The following is a 23,375-nucleotide window of genomic DNA, read 5'->3' as shown; positions in this document are numbered from 1 at the left end:
CAGAAAATTATTTCTCGTTTTCGTGCCCTCTTTTACATCTCTCCACATTCATCCTTTGTATCTCCGTTTGTACTATCAATATTCCCCGACGCTATGCGTATGCGTCAATGAAAGGGTCTTGCTCATAAGAGCACCGATGATGGTCACAAGAAAGAGGCTCTGCGGGAGTGGAAAGGAAGGACTCGATCGCGCGTGGGGGAAATGATCGAAGTCGGGGATCGAGGGCCGATTAAACGATTACGGAGGGGGATCTATCGCGCACGCGCGCGAGACGAATAGCGCGTGCGATCGTGTCGTCGCGGGCACCTGAAACGCAGTTTCTGCGAATCGCTGCTCGGAGAAAAAAGTGCGTGCGCGCGTGCCGCTCCGATCGCTCGGGATATCAGGATGAGCCATCGATGCGCTATCGATCCGGGAGTCGTTGCGCTGGTCCGATGAGAAGACGACGCAGGTGAGAACGATTTGACGCTCGTCTTTTGATAGAGCAAGAGAGTTTTTTCATTTACTATTTGTGAACGCACTTTATTCAGAGTTTTGAAACAATTTCAGAAACTGAAAAATTTTTCGGATTTGAAAAAAAAAGAATATTAAAAAAGCAATAATCTTTACTTAATCTCTAATTAAATGCTTGAAAACGATTTAAATTAGTTATTTATTTATATATTGCAATATATATTCTCCAATTAATTTATATAAATACAATCTTGCGCAAACATATTTGATCCCAAAAATTGATATAAAAAATAAATTATTTAAACCATGTTTGATTGTGCTTGATCAAAGATTAAAATTAACTTGTATTTGTATATTTAAAAAATTGAATATTGTTGTTGCATTCTTAACCTATGATTACTTTGTGCGAAATATCATATATGCGAGATACGATAATAAATATAATATTTATGAGTGATACTCGAATGAATAAAAATAGACATCTATGCGATTCTCCGACCGCATAGAGACTTCAATGCCTTTTATCCGCACAGGTGATATCTTTCCCGTGTTCACATTCGAGATCTTCGTATTTTTCTCATATAAGGACAGTTATTGAGAGAATCGTAAAATATCTGCGCCACAGGTGCGGTCTCCCTAAGCGATAAGCAATTATGCTGCTAGTACAGTGTTTGGCATTCCGTTTGATCCGCAGATAGGATCGCGACTAGAGATTGATCGAACCAATTTCTGCTCAATAACTTGTGCGTTGAATATAAATCCGTTTTACTTTAAATATATAATGCGTAATAAAGTATTATTAATATCCGTTTAAATGTGCGAGAAACCGCGCTAAAATGATTTTTATATCGCACCGCATTTTATATTGATCATTTCGTTTCATTATCATTTGATTTGTTAGGTTTGGAATATATTAAACTAATTGATATTTATTGTAAACATATTAATAATATTTTAAACATATTTTCTATATACATATAATTAATGGTACTAGCATTTATTTTATTAATATATTAGATCGCTCATTAGATTTGTAACATTTGTTATATTACAATATGTGATTAATATATGTTGATATTATTTTACTTTTATTAAGAATCAAAATGATACATATTATATTTTTAAATATTAAATTTTATTTTATAATTAAATATTATTATATTATATTAAGTAACATATAGATATTATTTTATATTTTTTAATATTTTTTAATATCAAGTAATACACATATTTTTTATATATCTCAACTTATACATACACTCATACATATGTCAATTCCAGAAATCGCGTTTGCTAAAGCCAGCCCTGTTATTCGGTAAACAAATATGGCATTTAGAAACAGAACGAATGCGCGATAATCGTGCTCTCAGTCGAGAGGCCTAGAGAAATCGAAGATATCGTTGAAAATATCAGTTTAATATCGTCATCTTTATTTCGCTTTTAGTTCGTCGAATCAAGATACGCGAGCGGAATGCAAATGTGACGCAAAAAAAACCGCTAATAGTTTAATGCTACGCCCTATCGACGCTCTGAGAGAATCAACTCTGAGTAATATAATTGCCTGTCCGCGTCTCCACGTATCATATTATTATTATATTATCGCCTTAACTATATATATATAATAGAAGTAGAGAAGGAAAAGTCAAACCTCTTAAGCTTAATCCTCTATCGAATCGTGTTGCCTTTGGGCAACAGAAAACCAGATAAATGCAACAAAACGTGCTTCATTAAAAAGATTTGACGTTTTACAGACATCTTTTCAAAGTACGTGTAAGAAACGAAAGGTCAATATAGAGTGACATTAATATAATCGAATTCATTTGTGAAACACAATTATTTTTTAGCTAGGACGTTTTATAAATCAATTTTTATCGCCGATAATTAAAAATCGTGAAAGAGCGAAGGACGAGAGCTAAAAGAGAAAAATTTTGCGCGGTATAAAATAATATTATATTTTTGCGATATGACAAGGACGATTGGTCAAGTTTATCTTTGAAATATGAATATTCGCGACTCATCCTTCTAGTGAATGTCAGATTTGAATCGGAAAAAATAACTTTAGTTATCCTTCTGAAATATATTCACTTGATAACATTAACGATTTTTTAAAAATATGATCCAAACTGAATTTCTTTATTATCAGCACTGAGCATAATTGCATTTATCGCTAAATGATATTAATAATACAGACCAAGCAGAGAGAATGAACAATCAATGATTTTGTCTTGCATGTTGATCGTGGCACGTTTGTATGTCAGTCTTCGTGTCGATTACTCAGCATCGCCGTCTAATAACATACAATTATGGGAATTACGAGGACTTTCCTCCCGCGCGATATTACCGCAATTAGTGAAGAATCCTTCGATTTGTATCGCCTCTGCTTTCGTGACAATTTATAATCATCATAAATTTAAATTGGACTTAACAAAGTGGGAGAAAGATCGTCTCTAGCTACTTTCGAATATGCAACTATCAACATGGAATCGTTTTATGAATTTTGCTAAATGATTTTATTATCACTATTACTTATATAAAATCGAGAGAAATTTTGTCGTGTCTCGCACACGTTCACTTCGTTTTCGATCTCCTTACGATAAGATCCGAGCGCGGTTCAGTCACCGAAATCGCTCAATATGCAGAGCCGGCTACGCGTCCGAAGGACGTAAACATCGGACGCGACGATCGTCAATGCAAATCTCTGGTCGAACGCGTTTGCACGCCCGGTTTCTCCGCATTGTGCCACGTTTGTGTGTGCGCGCGCGCGCTCGCGATGGAAAAAAAAATATAACGAGATCTAGCACGTTCGCGCGCGCATTTCATTTCGCTCCGGGCAAGGACGATCGCGTTATGCCATCGTCGCTGTGCTTTCACGCGGTGAGAAACGTGACGGTACTTTCAACGAGAACGAGAACGCCGCCGGTTTCGAACACATAGTCGATCGCCGATTATCGCCGCGCGCTCGCAAGAGAGACATTTACATCCGTAAATCATGGTCGGTTCATCCCCGACGAGGAAGCCTTTTTTTTTGCGCGCCATTGTCGTGCTCCGATCACGTGGGACCGCCTGTTGCACAGCATGTGAAACCACGTGTTGCCCAGCACATAGAACCACCTGTTGCACGGCCAGTGCATCAGCTGTTCCCGCTACGCGACTGACATTGTACGTCAATTATTACCGCGATCGCATAAATCGTACCTTATTAAATTCGCGGAATAGCGAAGTTTCATGCCAAGAATACTATTGATCCAAAATAAATATGCAATCAATTTGATATTTCGATAAAATTTTCTTTGTTAATTTTATATGCATTATGATTTACGTGTAATATATAAAATACAGAATGAGAAAAATAATGTAAGATATTTGTTCTTTTTTTATGAGAAGAAATAAAAAATATGGGGAAAGAATTATATTTAAAAATCTGCCGAAATATATTTTCCTATAGTAACTGACGATTTCTCTTTCTATTCTCAGCATCGAAAATATTGACCGTTAAAAAGGTAATATTATTATATCGTTTGTATTAAATATTACACATATAATTCATTAAAAGCATCGAAAATTTTATCCGTCATTTCTCGCGCATGCAGTTATTTACGAATCGTTGAAACTAGCACGAACACGTAAACCTTCGACTTTCCCAAATTCATCGCGAGGTTAAGGCCACCCCGTAAGAGTTTCGAGTGGCCCAGGTTAGGATCTAAAAGGCCTTCCATCGGCTTCGGTTAGCGCCCTATATGGAGACGTTCGATACTACCTTCGCCTGATTCCTTTTTTTTTTATTCATTGACGTGCCGCTGCCTCGCGAGCTAGAATTAAAAAATAAAGATCCTTCTAAGCTCAAAAGCGCAATCGTAATCTTCGAAACGCATATCAGTGCGAGACAGGGTGGGGGTGGCGATAAAACGAAAAAAGGGAAACCAAACAGAAAATCCACGGCCGTCTGCGCCCGTACATGGCCGTCCATTAACCACTTCGCACTTTGCCTTTTCCGCTAATGGATGACAGCGAAAATATCGGTCTGCGTGAACAGGCGAACAAAGCGATTTACGATTTGTCGACGAATGCAGCTGCTTCTCGATACATTGGAATACATTACGAATGTGTTCCGCGTTCTTGGTCAATTTTTTTTACTATATTTTTTCCGATTGCATCGTTTTTACACAGAAATACGATGAACGTCAAAAGATAAATTGTACTGATCATTCGACATTGTTTTACGTCCCTTATACATCGTATCCATCGTAATTAAAATGATTTTTCACGGGGAAACTTTTCAAAATACATGATATTTGTATCCATCGAATCATCATTCGTGATTTTTTAATTTCTTCACCGTAAAGAGTGCTAAATGAATGATTTGAAAAAAATATAATTCTCATTTTATTAGATAAACTTGTAATTTATATATATAATTGTATAATTGATTATTTTTATTAAATGATATTCATTGTAACGCTGAAACTGATATGTATAATTATTAAATCAAAATAATCATACATAATTTTTCATATCATTATTATGAACATTAATCTAAAAAGTTTAATAAAATAAGAATTATTTTTCTCTTCGTATTGCTCATTTCACTGCGTCGGAATCTTCTTCAATTCTTCTTCTTCTTCTTTGAATTTTTCTTCTCCGAAATGACAAAAAAATCAAGGAATATATAAAGTTGAAGTATTTCTTCTCTTTCCCTCCCTTTGATTTAACTCGTCTCCTTTCGAGACATAGGCTTAATCTCTCTCTTTATTTTTTACTTATAGATAATTTTTTTTGGAGAACGCCTACTCGCAGCTCTCCTCGAATTCTCGATAATCGAATTCCAAATGATTTATGTTTGAACCGGTTTCGGATCTATCGTGATGCTTTTTTTGTGAACTGCCGAAAATATTCTTTCAAGTATATCAAGATATCCGCGAAATTCGTATAGAAGGGCATTTATCGCAGTTACTTTGAGAAATGCGGAAATACTCTCCACTCATATTTCGTGTTTAATATAAACGGCGCTCGTTTGATTCTCCATTCGAGATATCGCATTGTATGCGCAACTTGCGTAAGAGGAATAAAATTCGAATTCACACAATATTTGGCGTTAAATGCAAGGTATAAAATGTACGCAGCTGAATCTTACCGGAGAGAATGCGCTCTATATGGTAGTAGCGCCAATCTGTACACTCTGTTCAGAATGTTAATCATACTTTGTGCAAATTTTTATTAATATTTTTATCAATTTTAATTTTTTAATATTTTTCTATTCCCGGATAATAAGAGGATAAACTTTCTTTTTTAAAAAACACAAGTCGGGGGTATAAAATATCCTCAACAATTTAATTAATATTTTTATTAATATTTTGATTCTATTAATATTTAATATTTTTATTAATATTTTTATTCTATTCCCGGATAATAAGAGGATAAACTTCCTTTTTTAGAAAACACAAGTCGGGGGTATAAAATATCCTCAACAATTTCCCAATTACTTCTGTCTTATGACAGCAATCTTCTTCGCGTTCCTCCATTTCCTTGACAAAGATCCGTTCTAATCCGCGCTAAGTCTTTGCACTCGTTTTTCTCGGGATAATCGGCGAAATAAATCGGAGCTCGCGCTTCTCTCGACGTGACGAAGCCGAGGAATGACATTGACGACAGCCGAAACCTCTTTTGTCGCAGAGTAAAAGATGTGGGAAGGGAGGAGGGCCGAGAGCGAGTGCGATGTTGCGTTCGTGTGCGTACGCAGGAGGACAGAACAAGACCGGAGACCAGGTAACCGAGAGAGAGAGGAGAGGCGAGGTTAACAAGGTGCCCGATATGGTATCCTGCGCGATCGTCGTGAGTGCCATTTTACTTTACACACACGGTACACGCATGTATGCGTACGATCGCGCCTGCTACCTACGCCTGCTTACAATTAGCAGCGATCACTGGCTGCTGGCCGCTAACTTACCGAATGCAATTTTTGTACATCCGCACTGTGTGTGGCTCGTCTCTTTTCCTTTCCTCAAAAAAAAAAAAAATAAAAAAAATAAAAAAAATCATTGCGCAAGAAACGCGAACGTTTTAGGAGAAGATGCCTTTCGCATCCGTTCCGTCGCCGATGTCCATAATTGGCGCGATGCGCACTTAATTCATACATCGTGTAATTATAATTTTCTAGTTTCATCCGCGAAGATCGTAATAGTTTATTCCTTAGTTAGGCAATCTCCAGAGAAACGAATAAAAATAGATCAATCCATTAAAAGGTTTTCCAAAGCGGAAATGTCTTGTTAATTTGTGCGTCGATGTATCGCACACATTTGTACAATCTGATAGTATTATAGACAATCAAGATATTTGCGTTTCAGACTTTTAATCCTTGTCTTTGTTCGCATATCTGCTTATGTTATTCAAAATAAAAAAAAAAAAAATAAAAAAACAAGGAAATATTGAACCGCAAAATTTCTCATCTATAATATAATTGTTGAGGGAAGCAATTTATGCTTGCCTCCCGGGGGAAATATCTCTCGTAGAATTCAATTTTCGTCCGTCCGAACGATTCAATTAGTGAGAACGCTTCCCTTCTGATTAACATCGGAGATGCGTCTGAAAAGAAGAAACTAGATCACTCCTCAGATCTTTTTTTTTTTTTTGCACCTTTAAGATCGTCCACGGCCTTCCTAAGATGGGCAGAGGACGTAAAAACGCGTGTTCGCTCGAGCGAGCATCTCTCGAGGTCGTCGAGAAGGAGAAACGGACATCTCTCGCAGCAGAGGAAGCTCTCCTGCGCGTGTATTATGCGTTTTAGTTTATAGACGAGTGTTCTCACGACGCGTGAATCATCGTGATGCATCTCTCTACCTGTCTCTATGTCCCTATGTTATATTCGGATTCGCAGCCGGTACCGTCTGCTTTCGACCGGCCGGTGTCTCCTCTCGTGGTCCTTAATATCCGACTGCTATTCTATTTTTAAGCGTGACTAGAGCGAGGTATGTGCATGCGCGCGGTGACGCAATCCTATGGTCTTTCCCTTTATATTTCCTTCCCTGCCGCTCTTCCTCTCTTACGGCGCGCGCGAGCGCGATCGCCTAGCGATGGAATCGAGCGAGAATCGCGCAAACTTTCTTTTTATTATGAGAGAAAAAAATAAATTTTTTTTTATTAAGAAAGAAAAGAAACTTAGAGTTCGCGAAATAAATCCGTAAATAAATTGTTAAGCGGATGTTCGGTTCTTTTGGAATGTCATGTACATACCGTAAAGATATCGAATAGATTGTATGTAATAAATATGCGCTGTGTGTGTGTATGTATACATTCATCTTAATCCCGTCGCAACTATCGAAACTACCCGGCCTGTCGCTCCTTCTCCATTTTCCTACGCACTCTCACTCCGCCCGTCTCGCTCTCCGTCACAATGACTTTCTCACTCCTTTCCGTTAACCGCCTATATCCGGTAGGAGTATGTATCGTGAACGCGACATTACCAAGAAGCACGTAATATATATCTGGAATTTTTTTTTAAACGCGTAAATTATTCGTTCCGTTTCATTATTTAACATTGCAATATATTATAATGTATAGAATTTTTATATAAAATTTTCGGCGAACGTATCGATATTTGTTACAGTATCAAAATTTTGATATTGCGCGTAGGGCATTTAATTTTCATCTTTTTTTTTTCAATCTTTGGTCCGTTCTTCCTTTTGATGACGAAATCGTCGGATTCGTGTAACGGGCTCAGCTTCGATGCGTATGTCCGGGCACGCACGCGCCGCTACGGAGACACTCGCTTCAACCTAGACCTCACTCTTCAGACCTCGATCCACTCCGCTTGTTATTGCGAATTCGCCGTTTTATGAAGCGAGCGATCTCTGTGCGCGCGTTACGAGTCCAGTCCCGAGAATCATTAATCTTCGCGCCGTAAATGAAGCGTTTTCACGCTTTAATACAAAGCGATCACAGTCCTCGCCGCTTAGGAAATTCACTTTTTGCTCGATTGAGTCAGAGTCCGATTGAGACACAAACACGCGAATGTGTTTGTCGAATCGTCTTCGTGATGTGGCGTTTTTTATCTTTCGGGTTCTATATTTCGTTCCCACGAGAATTTACGGCTCCCTCGAGGGACCGTCGTTAATTTCGAATAATTATCAAATATTTGTTAATTGCTTTAAAGTAATAAAGATAGAAACAAGAAGAAGCAATAAAATTTGAAAACTAGAAAACTATTTAGCATGTAAAATATCGAAATTTTCTCCAAAATGTGTGCTTTTTTAAAAGAATTTAAGTTAATTCGTATACGCTACTGAATAAAAATGTAATTATTTTTTCTAAATTTCTTTTTTTTACGATAATGCAAAATCGAGACAGGATTTTCGAAACTAAAAGCCGATAGTTTAACTTAACGCAGGTAGAAAGTGCGTTTTATGGACGTCTCCACATTGACGTATTAATTGTATGGTGAGAAAAGTTTGTTGCGAAACTTGAACTGGCGTAGCGCGTTTATCAGGCAGTAATATTTATTTCCAGCAGCAACGGTGGCGTCTCGATTTAATGGGATATTAAGAAGAATTATGCGATAACACACGACGTATCCTTTCGCAGATACTCGAATACATTTAGCGTTTATTGCACAAAAACACAAGCGCTAGCAAGCAAAAGTTATAAATCAGACGCACGTGTGCATTTGGATTTGTCTGAACGATTAATATCTTGTCGATCGATACGATTTTAGCGGCAAAATACGATTATCTCATAACTTATCTTTGCCTTTAATAGGGCGTATCGATCATTTCAAATGCGATAAATTAATTTGAATTAAGAGCGAATTATAGTGTCTAAGAGACGCTATATCGCAAACTAGACGAAATTCTTTTACTGCTGTTGCAGATACTGGAAGCCCAGCATCCGCAGATGCAGCAGCCAGCGTCATGGATTCCCACGTCGGACTCGACTACATCGTGGATAATCCTGATTATTGCGTCAAGCTCGCCTCAGGTAAATTATTAACAACTTTTCCGATGCCATAATCCCGCGTATTAAACATCTCGGATTGCAGCGCTGGAAACGGCGTGCCCGTCCGTGAAGAAGCGAGTCGTGGAGCTACTGTCGGCGCTGTGCGTTTATAGTCAGGATGGCAGGCAGAGAGTCATCGATACCCTTCACATATACCAGGTGACTATAATCTCGAGGTGAAATTGTATTCGCGGAGATGCAATTTTTGTTTATTTATTCCTCTCTCGCATATTCTCTCAAACTGGATCAATGAAAATCAGTCGCTAATCAAAACGATGACACTAGATCATTGAGTATTCCACTGCAGTAAAAGTACTTTATTACTCCGTTTTATTATTATTCTTATTACGACAGCACACTGTACATATTTTGCAAGATAATAATAAATTTAAAGCATTTTCTTTTGTATTTATTTTGAATTAATATTTCTTGTAGGGAAAAGCCTCCACATGAGCATATCGAGGATAAAATATGTAAAACTAGCATCAGTTAAAAAAATTTATAATTATATATATATATATTTTATTATCCTTTTTACTCTCAAGATGAATTCACAAAAAATGAGAAAAGACTTGATCAGATATTTCTTTAACAAAATATATTGCTATAAATTTATCTCATATATAATATTATATTATATAAGATGCATTTTTCAAATGTCACTAATGATTAAAATAATTTGACTGATTAATTCTCTTTCAGTGAGATTTCATTGATTTCTAATGTAATATATAATCGAAATCATCAGTGATTAGTCACTGAATTATTCTTCTGTGATAATATACGGATTCCATTTGAGAGAATACGGTTTGTCAGTCATCTGCCCGAACGATGAAGACATTCCCGTCCGGAATGATCATCTTGAATACTCTCGCGACAAATTATACAGCATCGAAGCACGGAGCATTGTACCTGCTCGTTGTAAAATAGCCCGAGGAGAGCTGCGCTTAGGTAAAAGTCACGCGGTTCAAGGTCTCCCCCTTCAATGAACAAAAGAAAGAACGCTGTAATATTAACTCCGTGCACACAAGTAAGAGTGAGTTGCCATTATGTGTTCCCATTGTGTTAACCATCACGAACTCGCCGCGTTGCGGAATTTATTTTTATCGCCGCGCAATTTGCATGTACATTCGAGAAACGAAGAACGCGGACGACCGATTACCGGTCGTTCCTCTTTCGTCCTGTCGTGTCTAATGTCGTAAAAAAAAGGCTCGTATTGAGCTGAATAAATAGATTCTTGTTGAAGACAATTTTCGATTTTGATAAGGGTTCTAATTATAGCGCAAGAGTAGTCTTTCGAAAGGTTGATGAAAAAAAAAAGAGAGCTTTATCCCGAGAACGTTGACCGATGTCTTTGTTCCCGCGGCGGAATATCCCGAGACGATGTTTCCCGGAATAGACGAGCGACGATAACGGGCGATCTTGTATTAAGATTTATATATTCGGATGCATATAGGAACGGAAGGGCGAGCGTTATCGATTGCGAGTCGTGGTCGACGAGCTGCAGAAAGCGACGACGGAGGATTACCAGACGGCATTGCTGGCGTTCATAAATTGTTTGGTCATCTCGACGCCGGTGCTCAAGGATCGCATACGTATTCGTAACGAGTTTATCGGTGAGTGAAAGAAATCGAGACATCTCGGCGGATGCCAGCCCGCAGCTTCCTCAACTCTGCTCGATATACATATAATCGCGCAGATTCTTTTCAATAATTCTTCCCACAGAGATGAATGAAACGACGCGGAATTTATTATCTCTTTCGTCTCTCGTCCTTTTCTCGCTTTAATTCATTTTTTTTTTTGCGCTTAAGATGGATTTATAAGAAATAAATATTTGGAACTCGCGTTTTTTTACATCCTTACAGATGATCTCATCGCGCGATTTCCGTTTCAGGTCTCAAGCTCTTGCCGATCCTGAACGAACTGCGGTGAGTACACTACGACGCCTATTCGGATTCGCGGTATTTACTAATTGATTAACACTAATTGATTTAAGATTGTGAAATAATAAATAATAATGAATGTGAACGAAAGGAAATGCTTTCTTGCACCCACACCATCTCCTTCGCACGCCGCTTAATGTTACGCGCATTCCGTGTAATTAGAGATAATTACACCAAGGATTCATGGTTCACTAATGAGGGAGGATCCCTTTGTATTGAGTCTGAATACCGGCACACATTTGCATGCAATAATCCGAATAATATGTTTTAATAAATAAAAACAAACTGTATAATTTTTTATTTCTTGTTATGTCATTATTTCTTGAACGACTAAAACCCATAGGTTTGCATTTGCGCACGAGAATAAAACATTATCTGTACTATCTTATATAGAATATCCCAAAACTATTAGATTATGCTTTTAAGAGCAGATTATCTGGTCAATTTGATAAGGGAAAATTGTGTCTCGAAAAAGGCCATACAATGTTCTTTTGAAAAGAACACTTGGTGGTTTTGAGACACTCTATATATACAATTAATTTTACTAATTTTTTTTCGATAAAATAATATAATTGTCATTTCAGATTTAATTTTTTTTTTAAGCGACATTCTTGATCACGTCTTTCAAGGCGATAATGTTAAACGTTTCGCAATGTATCGTGTACTTATCCGCTTATCAGTACACATATTGTTGAGCAAACAGCCACTACTATTATGCTAAAAGTACACATTTGTGCGTACGTACAAGGCAATCATGCGATATCGATCGTTCGCTTCATCGTGCGAAGAATAAAATCAAATCTACAAAAAAAAAAAGAAACTTAATGACGTATCTCTATAATGACGATCATCGATCAGTGCCACTTTCTTGAAGAAATTGCTTTTGTTATAACTTTTGTTAGTCTTACGTATTCAAAGAGTACAAAATATAGAAGGAAAATATTCTTATCGAATTAATTCAGCGCGTATAGGAAGACGCAACATCGAAGAGATGATGCTTTCATCGATGGCGCCAATGAGCGAGAAATAGAATCAGGGCAATTCATCTCTCTCTTTCTCTGTCTCCTTCTCTTTTTCTCTTTAAATAGAAGAAGATAATCTTAATTATAATGAATTATTTAATTGATAAAATAAATAAAAATGTATGTATATGTAAATAATAATAATGTACGTATATGTAAATATTTGAATGAGAAGAGGAGAAAGAGGGTCGACAAAGCGCTAAAAGGGGAGGAGGAAATAAAAAAAGGGCCGCGAAGGGAGAGGGAGATCGAGAGAGGACCAAATTAACTCCTCGCCGACACCCCGATGCACCTGCGACCGCGTCGCCGCTCCAGCGCGATGCAGCGACGCGTGGCGTCGCCAGAAATGCATCCGCCGTCGCGATGCACCGGCCGGCCGGCGTCCTCCGCGTTGCATCTTTCGAATCCTCGTCTCGACGATCCGCGTGATCGAACACCGCCGTTTATCGTCCGCGTTCGATATACGTCGTCACCTCTCTCTTCTTCATCTCTGTGTTTAACGTCCATCAGCGGTAAGGAAGAAGAAAGAGAAGCGTCATTATTCTCGATTGATCAACACGTCGCACAATATATTCTCGCGGTTGCACCAGACAATGTCGTGAAGAATGTTAATTATCCTCGACGTGTCATTGATGAATCGCGTCGCGTTCTGTTTCTTCGTTCGTTGTTTTTCTTCGTGAAAATGAGATTGGTTGCATAATTTTCGAGAGAAAAGAAAAACGTAAAAAATATTCCGCTTTAAAGCGGTGTTCATTTTTGCAATTGCATGTACTCTGTCGGAATGTAAAGTATTTTTATTTTACGTACACATTTAGATATCCATTTTACTGCACGAGGCGCGTGAAAATTTCAAGTATTTTAAGAAGAGACGCGTCTCGGAGAATTCCTTCCGTCTTCTTTTTGCTCTTCCACGCTTAACAACGCCGGCATTGCTTTCCGTGAGTCACGGCCGTGCTCTCGGCGTTCGCAGTCGTGCTCTTCTTTATCCGTTTCTGTTTTGCTCGTGGCGAAGATCGATGGCAGGATTGGATCGTCGCGGCGAGTATTTTGGTATACGCTCTATCTCGGTAGGACACGCGCTGGAAGTCTCCCAGACCAGTTCTGGATGCTCGACCTATCTCTCCGTTTGGATCTTAATTGCGTCTGTCTTCCCGGTCATCTCAGTTCTCTTCAGCTTTAATCACTAATTTACCGCACGCGCATATTTCCGCGTTGTTTGCTCATACCGACAAACTTTTAATTTTTTTTTTTACAGAATTAATGCGTATAAACGCATTTATTTTTATTTCATTATAAATGTATCTGCAAATAAAAGTTGTCGCGAGTGAATCTTTATTTTAAAATTCGGCACGCATGTGGCGCTTTGTATATTTCGATCTATTTATTGGATCCTCGGATCTCTCGATGTGCCGAGATCTCGTGCGCTTCGTCGACGAATTCGTCGACTATTTCCGTGCGCTTTGAGATGGCAAAATCGTCCACATAACGTGTCCAAATTATTCGAACGCTTCGCGACTCGCAGAGAAATTTTCTATAGATTTATGTGATTTGTGATCTCATCTGAGATGTGGCAGTGATTTTTTTTATCAAATCTAACTCTTACATGATATTTTCATCGCGGCAACTTATCGACTTGTTTTGACAAAGTAAATACTTAAAAACTTTGTCTTAAATTTCCAAATCTCCTTATAAACGTTAAATTTTAATATTTATTGAAGCACGTTAAAGCACGAAAATGTTTCTCGAGAAGGAGGAAGAGAAAATTTACCGAAATAGAAATCGAATCTCTAAAGAAAGCTCGCGGTCGAGCGTGCCGGAAATAGAGCGGACAACGTGTGTTGTCGACTTGAAATATCCTCGGATCAGGAAGGTGGCGATTGTTCTTGCAGGAAAAGCCACGCGCCGGACGTGAGGGTGCAGCTGGACGCCTTCGAAGATCAACGGGAGACGGACGAGGAACTTGCCAATCACGGATTGCCCGGGATCGATCTCTCCTCTCATGTGGACGTCTTTTACGCTATCCTCGGACAAGTGAGCGACTTCCGGCATTCTTAATATATTTCCACGTCCACCATTTGTTTATTATTTTTAAGTTTTTTCTTCGAAAAATTTCGATTTTTGGACAATTTTCGAAATCTTGAAAGTCACGTAAATCATGCGCAACTTCCATTACACTTCCTGTATGTTTCATTAATTGCGTCAAATTGTTAATTATTCATAATAATAAACTTTCACATCAGCTGATCAATTGTCAGTTAAAAGCTGTTCGGAGTGTTGATCGAGACTGCTAGCGAACGTCGTTAAGTGAGACGTCTGACAAAACGCAGCATACTCTCAGGTTGCAGACACTCCGCAGGAGATACCCTTTCTGAGTATCCTGCAGCATCTGTTGCGATTAGATCCAAAAGACGCCGCCAGTGATCTGGCGTGGGACACCGCCGAAACCTTGGTGCATCGAGCGACGTTGCTTGAGAGCCGCGAGGACGCCACCAAATTGCTGAGATCACCAAGTCTTCAAGTGAGTGACTCTCGTTTCATTTATGTTTCCTTTCGCGGAAATAAATGAAAATAAATTCGAAAAATTGAAAAATCCGCGAAGAAAGCGTCGCGTCATTTCGCTTACGTAATTCTTGTCTTCTTTTTTCTAATCTCGCTTCTGGGCATTATTAAACAGGAACGATCGCGTGGTTTCCTTTCACATAGAAGTCGCGATGACAAATATATCGATTCCGTTACGCGACTTTCGCCGATTACGCAATCGTGAAGAGACTCCGGTGTGGCGTCTCTACGTTACATCAGATCGTTTAAATTTCGCGATCATCTACCGTCATCAATGTCAACTGCGCTAACGCGAACTAATGTAACGTAACACGTATGTGTGTGTGTGTGTGCAATACTCGTCGTGTACTTTTACTTTCTGACCGTACTTGACCGAAAGACGCGAGTCCATAAAAGAAGAAACTCGTACCACGCCTCATATCGATGAATCACGAAGTGTGCACTCGCGCACGTAAATGCGTTTCTTCCGTAAAGATTTTGCAAAAAAATACGATTCTCTGTAAAATTTCATTTGTGAAATTTCTCGTCAATCCTTTTCCCAAATAGCAATTCAATTAAAATACAATAATTAATTATATAAAATAGATTATATTCTCACCGTATGAGAGAAAAATGTTATGCATGTTGTTCTTGCACGCATAATCTCTCAAAAAATATATTACCTACAAATAAGAATAAATACAAAATATATCCAACGATTGATATCTATACCGGTCTTATCGAAATTTTTCGTCTACTTTCGATCTTAACAGATTTAATCTACTTAGAGCAGTTAAATTAGCCTTTTTATTTAGTCTATAATCTATATATTTGTCGAAAATTTTTCTTCTGAATCTTTAGCTAAGAAACTATTCATTTACTGCCTATATTTATGATACAAAATATTAGAAGCTATAAAAAAATTCATATAATGTATATAAAATATAAATTATATAATAAATATATAAAAATATATAATATATATATATATATATATAATATATACAAAATAAATAATATAATAATATGTAATATATTATAATTAAACAACCCTACCAATCCTCCAGAATTCGTAAATGGGTGAGAAAATTAAGATTGAAAATAGAAGTGAAATTTCGACTCGGACAACAAGAATGGTCGATGCTTCCAGACGAATCTATGCTGTCACTGCCGCGGCGCCGATCAGACGTGCGGAACGTCGCGGAAAGCATCTCTGCCGGCGAACAACGTTTCGACGGGACCCCTCACGTCACCGCCGCCGCCCCCGCCACCCCCGATTCCGGCGACACTCGGTTCGCAATCAAGCGGTTTCGTTCTGCCGCCTCCGCCACCGCCACCGCTCTTCGTCAACGTCGTCAACGTCGCCGACGTGCCGATGGAGCCGCCGATGCCGCCACCCTTACGCGTGCCCCCCGTCGCGCGCACGCTCACCCCCGAGCCACCTAGTAATCACGCCAAGCTGCTGCCGCAGCAGGAGATTCCCGTCCCCAGGACGAAGATGAAGACCATCAACTGGAACAAGATACCAAATCATAAGGTATTTAAACTGGAAAAAGAGGAGAATAGGAATAATACTTTCCCAATGTCTTCTTTTTCTCGCCCTCTTATCGCATCGATCGTCGCAGGTGATCGGCAAACGGAACATTTGGTCCCTCGTGGCGAACGAGCATCAGAATTCGCCGATGGCGGATCTGGATTGGGCCGAGATGGAAGGTCTGTTCTGCCAACAAGTGCCGCCGTTGATGCCTCCGGCGACTTGCTCATCCTCGTGCGGCACCGGTGTCGATGTCGAACGACGCCGTCGAGAACCAACGGAGGTTCTTCTTTTTATTTTCTTTTGCAATAAGATATACTGAAACTCTCATGTATATCATTCTCTTCATTGCAATTTCAGATTGCGTTACTTGACGGGAAAAGAAGCTTGAACGTTAACATCTTTCTCAAGCAATTTCGAAGGTACGATAAGAAAGAGAAGTCAATGAAAATATTATCACTAATTATAATCTAAAAAATATTACTGTTTTTTTATATTTCCGGTTCTAGTTCGAACGAAGATATAATCCAGCTGATTAAGGAGGGCGGCCACGATGACATAGGCGCGGAAAAACTGCGTGGACTTTTGAAAATACTACCGGAAGTCGATGAACTTGAAATGCTCAAGAGCTTCGATGGCGACAAGTCGAAGCTGGGTAATGCCGAGAAGTTCTTCCTCCAGCTGATTCAAGTGCCAAAGTAATATAGCTTGAAATTTCATCTAATAAACAAATAAATATATATATATATATATATATATATATATATATATATATATATGTATGTATATTTATATATGTATATTTATATTATAATCATAATTTATCTATGTATTCTACATAAATGCGTTATAATTGATACGTAGTTATAAGCTGCGCATCGAGTGCATGCTGTTGAAGGAAGAATTCGCCGCGAATATGAGCTACCTGGAGCCAAGCATCAACTCGATGATCCTCGCCGGCGAGGATCTCATGACAAACAAACCATTGCAGGAGGTGCTGTACATGGTTTTGGTCGCTGGAAACTTCCTCAACTCTGTATGTATTTACTTTCGCCAATAAAAACGAATAAATTCTCGGACACTCTCTACGGATATATTTCAAATTTTATTATAATTCTATATATTTGCAGGGCGGTTACGCTGGTAATGCGGCAGGCGTAAAGCTTTCCTCGTTGCAAAAGCTAACGGAAATTCGTGCGAACAAGCCGGGGATGAATCTGATACACTACGTAGCATTGGTAAAATGCAGATTAATTTTTTTGTTGATTATGTATATACAATACATTATTTTATTCAAAATTACACATTACTTTAGCAAGCCGAGAGAAAACGGAAGGACCTGTTAAATTTTACAAAAAACATGACTACCTTAGAAGCGGCGACCAAGTAAGGAATTATTTAATTATTATATATAATGATTATATGCAGAGAAAGAAAACTAAAACTATTAATCTTGCAATAAACAAATTTTTTTATACAAGAACGACGATCGAACAACTTGCCAACGAATTTAATACTTTGGACACAAAGATTAAAAAGATCAAAGGTCAAATTCAGCTTTCATCGACCGAAAGAGATATACAAGAACAAATGGCACAGTTTCTTCAAGTAAGAAATATAAATCTAAATAAATATCATGATAAGGATGGGATAAAGAAAGAAGAAAATGATTAAAATACACATAAATAAAATTTTTTTTTCTGCAGATGGCCGAGCAAGAAATGGCGCAATTGAAGAGGGACATGGAGGAACTCGAAGGAGTGAGACGATCGCTCGCGGAATTCTTTTGCGAGGACACGAACACGTTTAAGATTGAGGAGTGCTTTAAAATATTCCATCAGTTTTGTCAAAAGTTCAATCAGGCGATCGCGGAGAACGAGAGGCGGCGCATCCAGGAAGAGCAGGTCCTGGCACGTCGCAAGCAGCGCGAGGAGCAGCTGCTGGCGAGAAAACGACTACGTGAGTGTATCTCGCGCAAAAAACGCGCACGAGTGTTGTTTTACATTTTAGGTTTTAACAGCCGCGAATTTTTTACACAAAACAAAAAAAAAAAACTTTTAAAGATTGATAAATGTTTAGTCTATATTCCTCGCGAGGAATAACATTTTTTTTTTCTTCTTTCTTCTATTCTTTTACTAAATGTGCGAGATTTGCACTCGTTAAATGCGCAGTGAGCAATCAAGCGGAGACACCAGGCTCGGAATCCGAGTCCAATCTGATGGACTATGGGCTATTCGATCCCCATACCGGTTTACCTCAAAGAAGTTACAGCCGCGGCGAGGCCAAGGTAAACTTTGCCATCTGCTTAGCATCTACTTAATATCTGTCGTAATATATAGCGTGCTTGATAATAGCGCAAAATTAAATATGAATGAATGCTTCGGACAAGAATAGAATCCGAAGTATAAAGAAAAGTATATAAAATGTCCTTCGATTTTGTATACATTTAAGATGAAAGATTTTTAACGACGTTTGCAGATGAGAAGATTACAGAATGGCGGCGTTACATCAGACGAGGATGTTTCCATCGTTGGATCACCCAGCATTCGACGTCGTTTAGGATCGTGCTCGGGCGGTCCCGATCAACAATCTACCAAAGAAGATACGTACTCGCCAGGTATCATATCGCGTGTATTATAAAAGAAGCTGTAAAATTTAAAACTTTGGTAAAGCATTATTAATTTTGTGTTTGATTGAGATTTCAGGAATAAAAGTCGAGTCGTGTGTTTTCTATGCGTTTATGTGTCTTCTTTGTACACTCGACTGTTGTATTATGTTTCGTAATCATTTGTATAACCAAAATGTGTACTCCACGAGACTCTTTCTTTTATTCATCAGATATCACGCCTAATGGCACGCTTCGTCGGCGCAGGAGTAGGATACCTTGCGAGGATGACGATGGGAATCTAATGGACTTCTTGCGAACATCCGGACAAGACAATACGCGGGAGAGAAAATCATGGGGAAGTTTAGGTATTTAATGTGCCAGATACGCTGTCGGATTTGTTTTGACGCGACAAAAATTAAAAATTGATTATTATTAATCATTATTATTTCTGCAAATATTTTTTATCGAAGATCGATCGTGGGCGCGAAGAGCTCGCGGACAATCGCGAAGAGGGGATCTTTTGAACGCCGATTTCTCAGGAGATCGGGAACGGCCGAGCTCGCCGTCTCCCCTCGCGGAGAGCAAGCCGTTCTTGCAGGAGGAGGAAGCGAAGACGACCGGGTAAATGCTTAGCCATTATCTGAAAAGCGATTATTTTATTATTATTTTTATGTTTAAAAATTTGAAAAAAATAAAAAAGAATCAAATTCATTTATCGTGTGTGGAAATCAGGAAAGCCTGGCGACAGAAGATCGAGGCGTGGCTATCGGAGAACGAGAAAGAGGATCGCGCGGGCGAGCAGCTTCAGAGAAGAGCGAAGCAATTGCACCAGGCGAACCGACGGTCCTTCGAAGACTCGGGTGAGTATGGATTTATTTTTTGTAATAACTGAATATAATTCGTTCATAAGAAACTGGGCGGATCTAAACGCAAAACTTTTCGATTGTAGAAAGCGAAGGCAAAAGCGTGATAAACACTTCGACGGAAGATCGATCCGTGCACGAAGGAGGATTCTCTGAAGTTTACGATTGGCGACCGTCCGTCGAGAAAACGGATGTAATACGTACGATGGAGGCCATTGAAGGTGAATACTTTCATGTCGAAAGTTGTTTCGTATGCTGTCGAGAATTAAATTTGCTGCACGATTTTATTATTATTTTTATGGAGATCAAAAAGTTTATCAAGCGTATGCTTTCGTTTCTTTCAGAAGTTCAACCGCTTTCGTCGCAGGATAAATCTCCTTGGCGAAAGTCGAGTTTAAATGTGCCAAGTAGTATGGAAGAGACTGATCCACGTTATTCTCGTAGACTTAGGTCGAGACACAATACGGAGAACGCTCTTGTTCCAAGCACACTGCAGGTGAGTGTAAATACAATTCTTTGAAAAAGATGTAGTTTTACTTTAATAATAAATAAAGATAATAATTATAATAATTGAGTAGATTAGATATTCTTCATTTCAATAAAATTTTTGGTAGAAGAAAAATTTTTAGCAACGTTAAAGTTTCAAAGGATTAAATTGTATCAATATCGATATGTTTACAGGCAATTAGAGAAGAGGACAGGAAGAAGAACAAGCTCAGCGACACTCTGAATACGGACACTCAGGACGAGTTGACAATTTATCTTCGACAACCTTATACCGGATCGCAAGCTCCTGTAACCCGGCGATTCTCGAAGCTTGGCAAGAGAAGCGCGGATGAGGAACGAATCAGTGATAAAATCGAGATTGATTCGGACAACATCGAGACGCCACCGGCGACCAGACGACTGTTTAGTCCCCCGAAGGAGGTGAAACCCGTGGAGAAAGAACCATGCAAGAGAGAACGTTGCAGCAGCTCTCTACAGAATCGAGAAATGAAGACTGCGATCCTGAAACCTATCGGCGCGGATCTCGGTACCGGTAAGCAAAAAGAGAGAAAGAGAAAGAGAGAGAGAGAGAGAGAAAAGAAAACGCGAAAGAAATAAAGAAAACAAAGTTGCTTACATTAAGAATATCTCCTATCAATGATAACTGCTCTCTTTTTCAGGCAATTTTGACAGATATTCGGCGACGCGACGTACCCGTAGATATAAGAAGACTCAGGATACCGCGGGTGACAAGGACATGTCAAGTCCAGAGTTAGTCTGCGATGGCGAGAAACCGACGGTGCAGCGGCCCAGCACCCTCGCCTTGGCCGACGAAGATACGCATGGGGACGAGGATGCTATGCTGCGTATCTGGCAGGATAAGCTGAAACGGCGCGACATCGTTGCCTCGTCACCGTCGCGCGACATCGATGCTGCGTTGGCGGAGATTGCGCGCTCCGGCGAGGATCTACAACGTCTATCGACGACGACGACAACGATGGAGACGATAACAACGACGACGAGCCACAGAAATTCGAGACTGCCGATCAGCCAGCCACCGCCGCCAGTGGTGGCGGTGACCAACACCGTGTTGAGCCCAGTGATGCAAGAATCGCGACCGCGCGAACCTGTCACGGTGCTTACCGAACGAGCGGTGACGAGTCGCGAGCGTCATCGGAGTATGATCGATCCGAGCCAGGTGAAGGAGGCCGTTCGCTTGACCAGTAATCCGCCTAGCCAGGTAAACCAAGAGCGGGAAACATCGAGCAGAAGTTTCCGAAACGAGAACTCGCTGCATGACCGAGACGACAAAATCATGGAAGACGAGAAGCGCATAGGAGACCTGAGAAACGTTGCAGAAAACTTCAAGAAGGATATTCGATCCGCGGACGATCCTGGCGACCGTTCACTCATGACGCGACAGAATTCGATGTTTCGTAGCAGATTCATCCCTGACATAAACGTGACATCGTCATCGTTGCCGTCGTCCGGCAAAGTCGCCCGAGATCAGGAACTGAACGACGAAGGTTTCGAAGAGACGCAAAGTCTCGTTTCGGAAACTTTGAGCCAAGAAACGTCCTCGGGCAATTACGAGACGGACACGCACGACTCGACGCGGTGCTCGCCGGCGGAGCTGAGCTACGGCGGAGAGCAGCGCCGACGTAGTATCACGATGACAATGGACGACGATTTGCACGATCGTGGCAATCGAAGATCTTTGTCTGTCGACAAGTTATCGAAACCGGCATCGGGCAAGATTTTCGGCAAAAAGGAGACCGCAAGAAATGCGTCGGAAAAATCAAGTTTCCTGCCAACACGTGCAGCGAACGTGAAGCGTGAGTCCACGTTAAAGAAAACCGAGTCCCTAAAGAAGACCTCGAACATCGCCATATCGAACAATTCAAGGGCTCCATCAAAGAACGAAGTGCAACGTTCTGGTTCCAGGAGCAGTCTGCGCAGCTCGCGGAGCTCCCTAAACAGCGCGACATCCGTGAACACGGTACGTAATGTGGCCGCAAATCACGCACATCTGCGTAGCTACACCTCGGCCATCCGCGCGCTCACCAATGACTTGAGGAAGAGCAGCCCGTCGAGCAGTCCGCTGCCGCCGAAGAACGTCGTCGACAAGAGACGGCCGGGTCCTCGTCAGATTGGAGTCAGCAGGATACCCGCCAGCAGGAGCAGTAGCAGCGGCAGTAGCATCGGACCGACAGCGAGAAGTCTTCGAAAAACACCGGAGGTTGGTACTCAAGTTCGAATTTCAATAATTTCTTGAAGAGTTTTTGGAAAAATATGTAAACCTTGGTAAACGATTTTTGACCAACAAATAAATATTTTTAAAATTAATAATTTTAAAATTGGAGTTACACATTCACGTAACTTTTACATCGATTGACAGATAACGCCTGACATGCCAAAGGTCACGAGGGGTCGACCCATCACCTCGCGTAGCAGTAGCAGCGGTAGCAGCATCGGTCAACAATCGATCATAGGAAATCGATCAACTGCCAATATGAAGAGTAAATTGATTCAATCGCGAACCGAGTCGAAGAGTCACAGCTTCATGCGGCCTACAGCTGCTAGCGTCAACAAGGGTTCTATGCAGAACCTTCCGAAGAGTATCAAGGCTATGGTCAAGTAATGTTTCTCTTCGACGAGAAAACGAACCGCATCTGTAACATTGCCGAAAGAATTTAGAGAAAATCTATTCGCTTAACAATTACAATTAGAAAAGTAACAAATCAAGCGTTTATAAAATCAGCGAATGATTGACAACCAAACAGCTGATCGATATCATTAACGTTATCGTAGGAACCCGCAAATTTAGATAATGAAAATTATTATTATTGTTCTCGCTTATATACTACGTCGTCACAGTGTTAGGTCAAAATAAATAAGATTATTATAGTTTATTACACCACTACCAAACAATGCAAGTTTCTT

The 23,375-nt window shown here is 39.8% G+C and overlaps 1 protein-coding gene across 2 annotated transcripts; it reads left to right on the top strand.

The window, feature by feature from the left end:
- The first annotated feature begins 10 nt into the window (after positions 1–10).
- LOC126858151 (uncharacterized) lies at positions 11–23,347 on the top strand. Of its 2 annotated transcripts, XM_050608230.1 has the most exons (27): positions 11–451; positions 6,124–6,216; positions 9,313–9,420; positions 9,482–9,597; positions 10,895–11,054; positions 11,333–11,366; positions 14,293–14,434; positions 14,742–14,921; positions 16,092–16,478; positions 16,567–16,758; positions 16,836–16,897; positions 16,985–17,173; positions 17,340–17,511; positions 17,606–17,713; positions 17,791–17,861; positions 17,957–18,083; positions 18,182–18,434; positions 18,647–18,762; positions 18,954–19,092; positions 19,314–19,448; positions 19,554–19,704; positions 19,816–19,943; positions 20,033–20,167; positions 20,291–20,442; positions 20,628–20,985; positions 21,113–22,671; positions 22,831–23,347. In XM_050608230.1, the coding sequence occupies exons 2-27, from the start codon at positions 6,132–6,134 to the stop codon at positions 23,071–23,073; spliced, it is 5,502 nt and encodes a 1,833-aa protein (XP_050464187.1). In that variant the 5' UTR covers positions 11–451; positions 6,124–6,131; the 3' UTR covers positions 23,074–23,347. The 2 variants fall into 2 exon arrangements, with proteins under 2 accessions (XP_050464187.1, XP_050464188.1); XM_050608231.1 differs by lacking the exon at positions 6,124–6,216.
- Positions 23,348–23,375: the final 28 nt, after the last annotated feature.

This window comes from Cataglyphis hispanica, chromosome 24, assembly GCF_021464435.1.
Source record: "Cataglyphis hispanica isolate Lineage 1 chromosome 24, ULB_Chis1_1.0, whole genome shotgun sequence".
In the NCBI taxonomy this organism is placed as follows: Eukaryota; Metazoa; Arthropoda; class Insecta; order Hymenoptera; family Formicidae; genus Cataglyphis; species Cataglyphis hispanica.
This window is presented reverse-complemented; position numbering and strand designations above follow the sequence as displayed.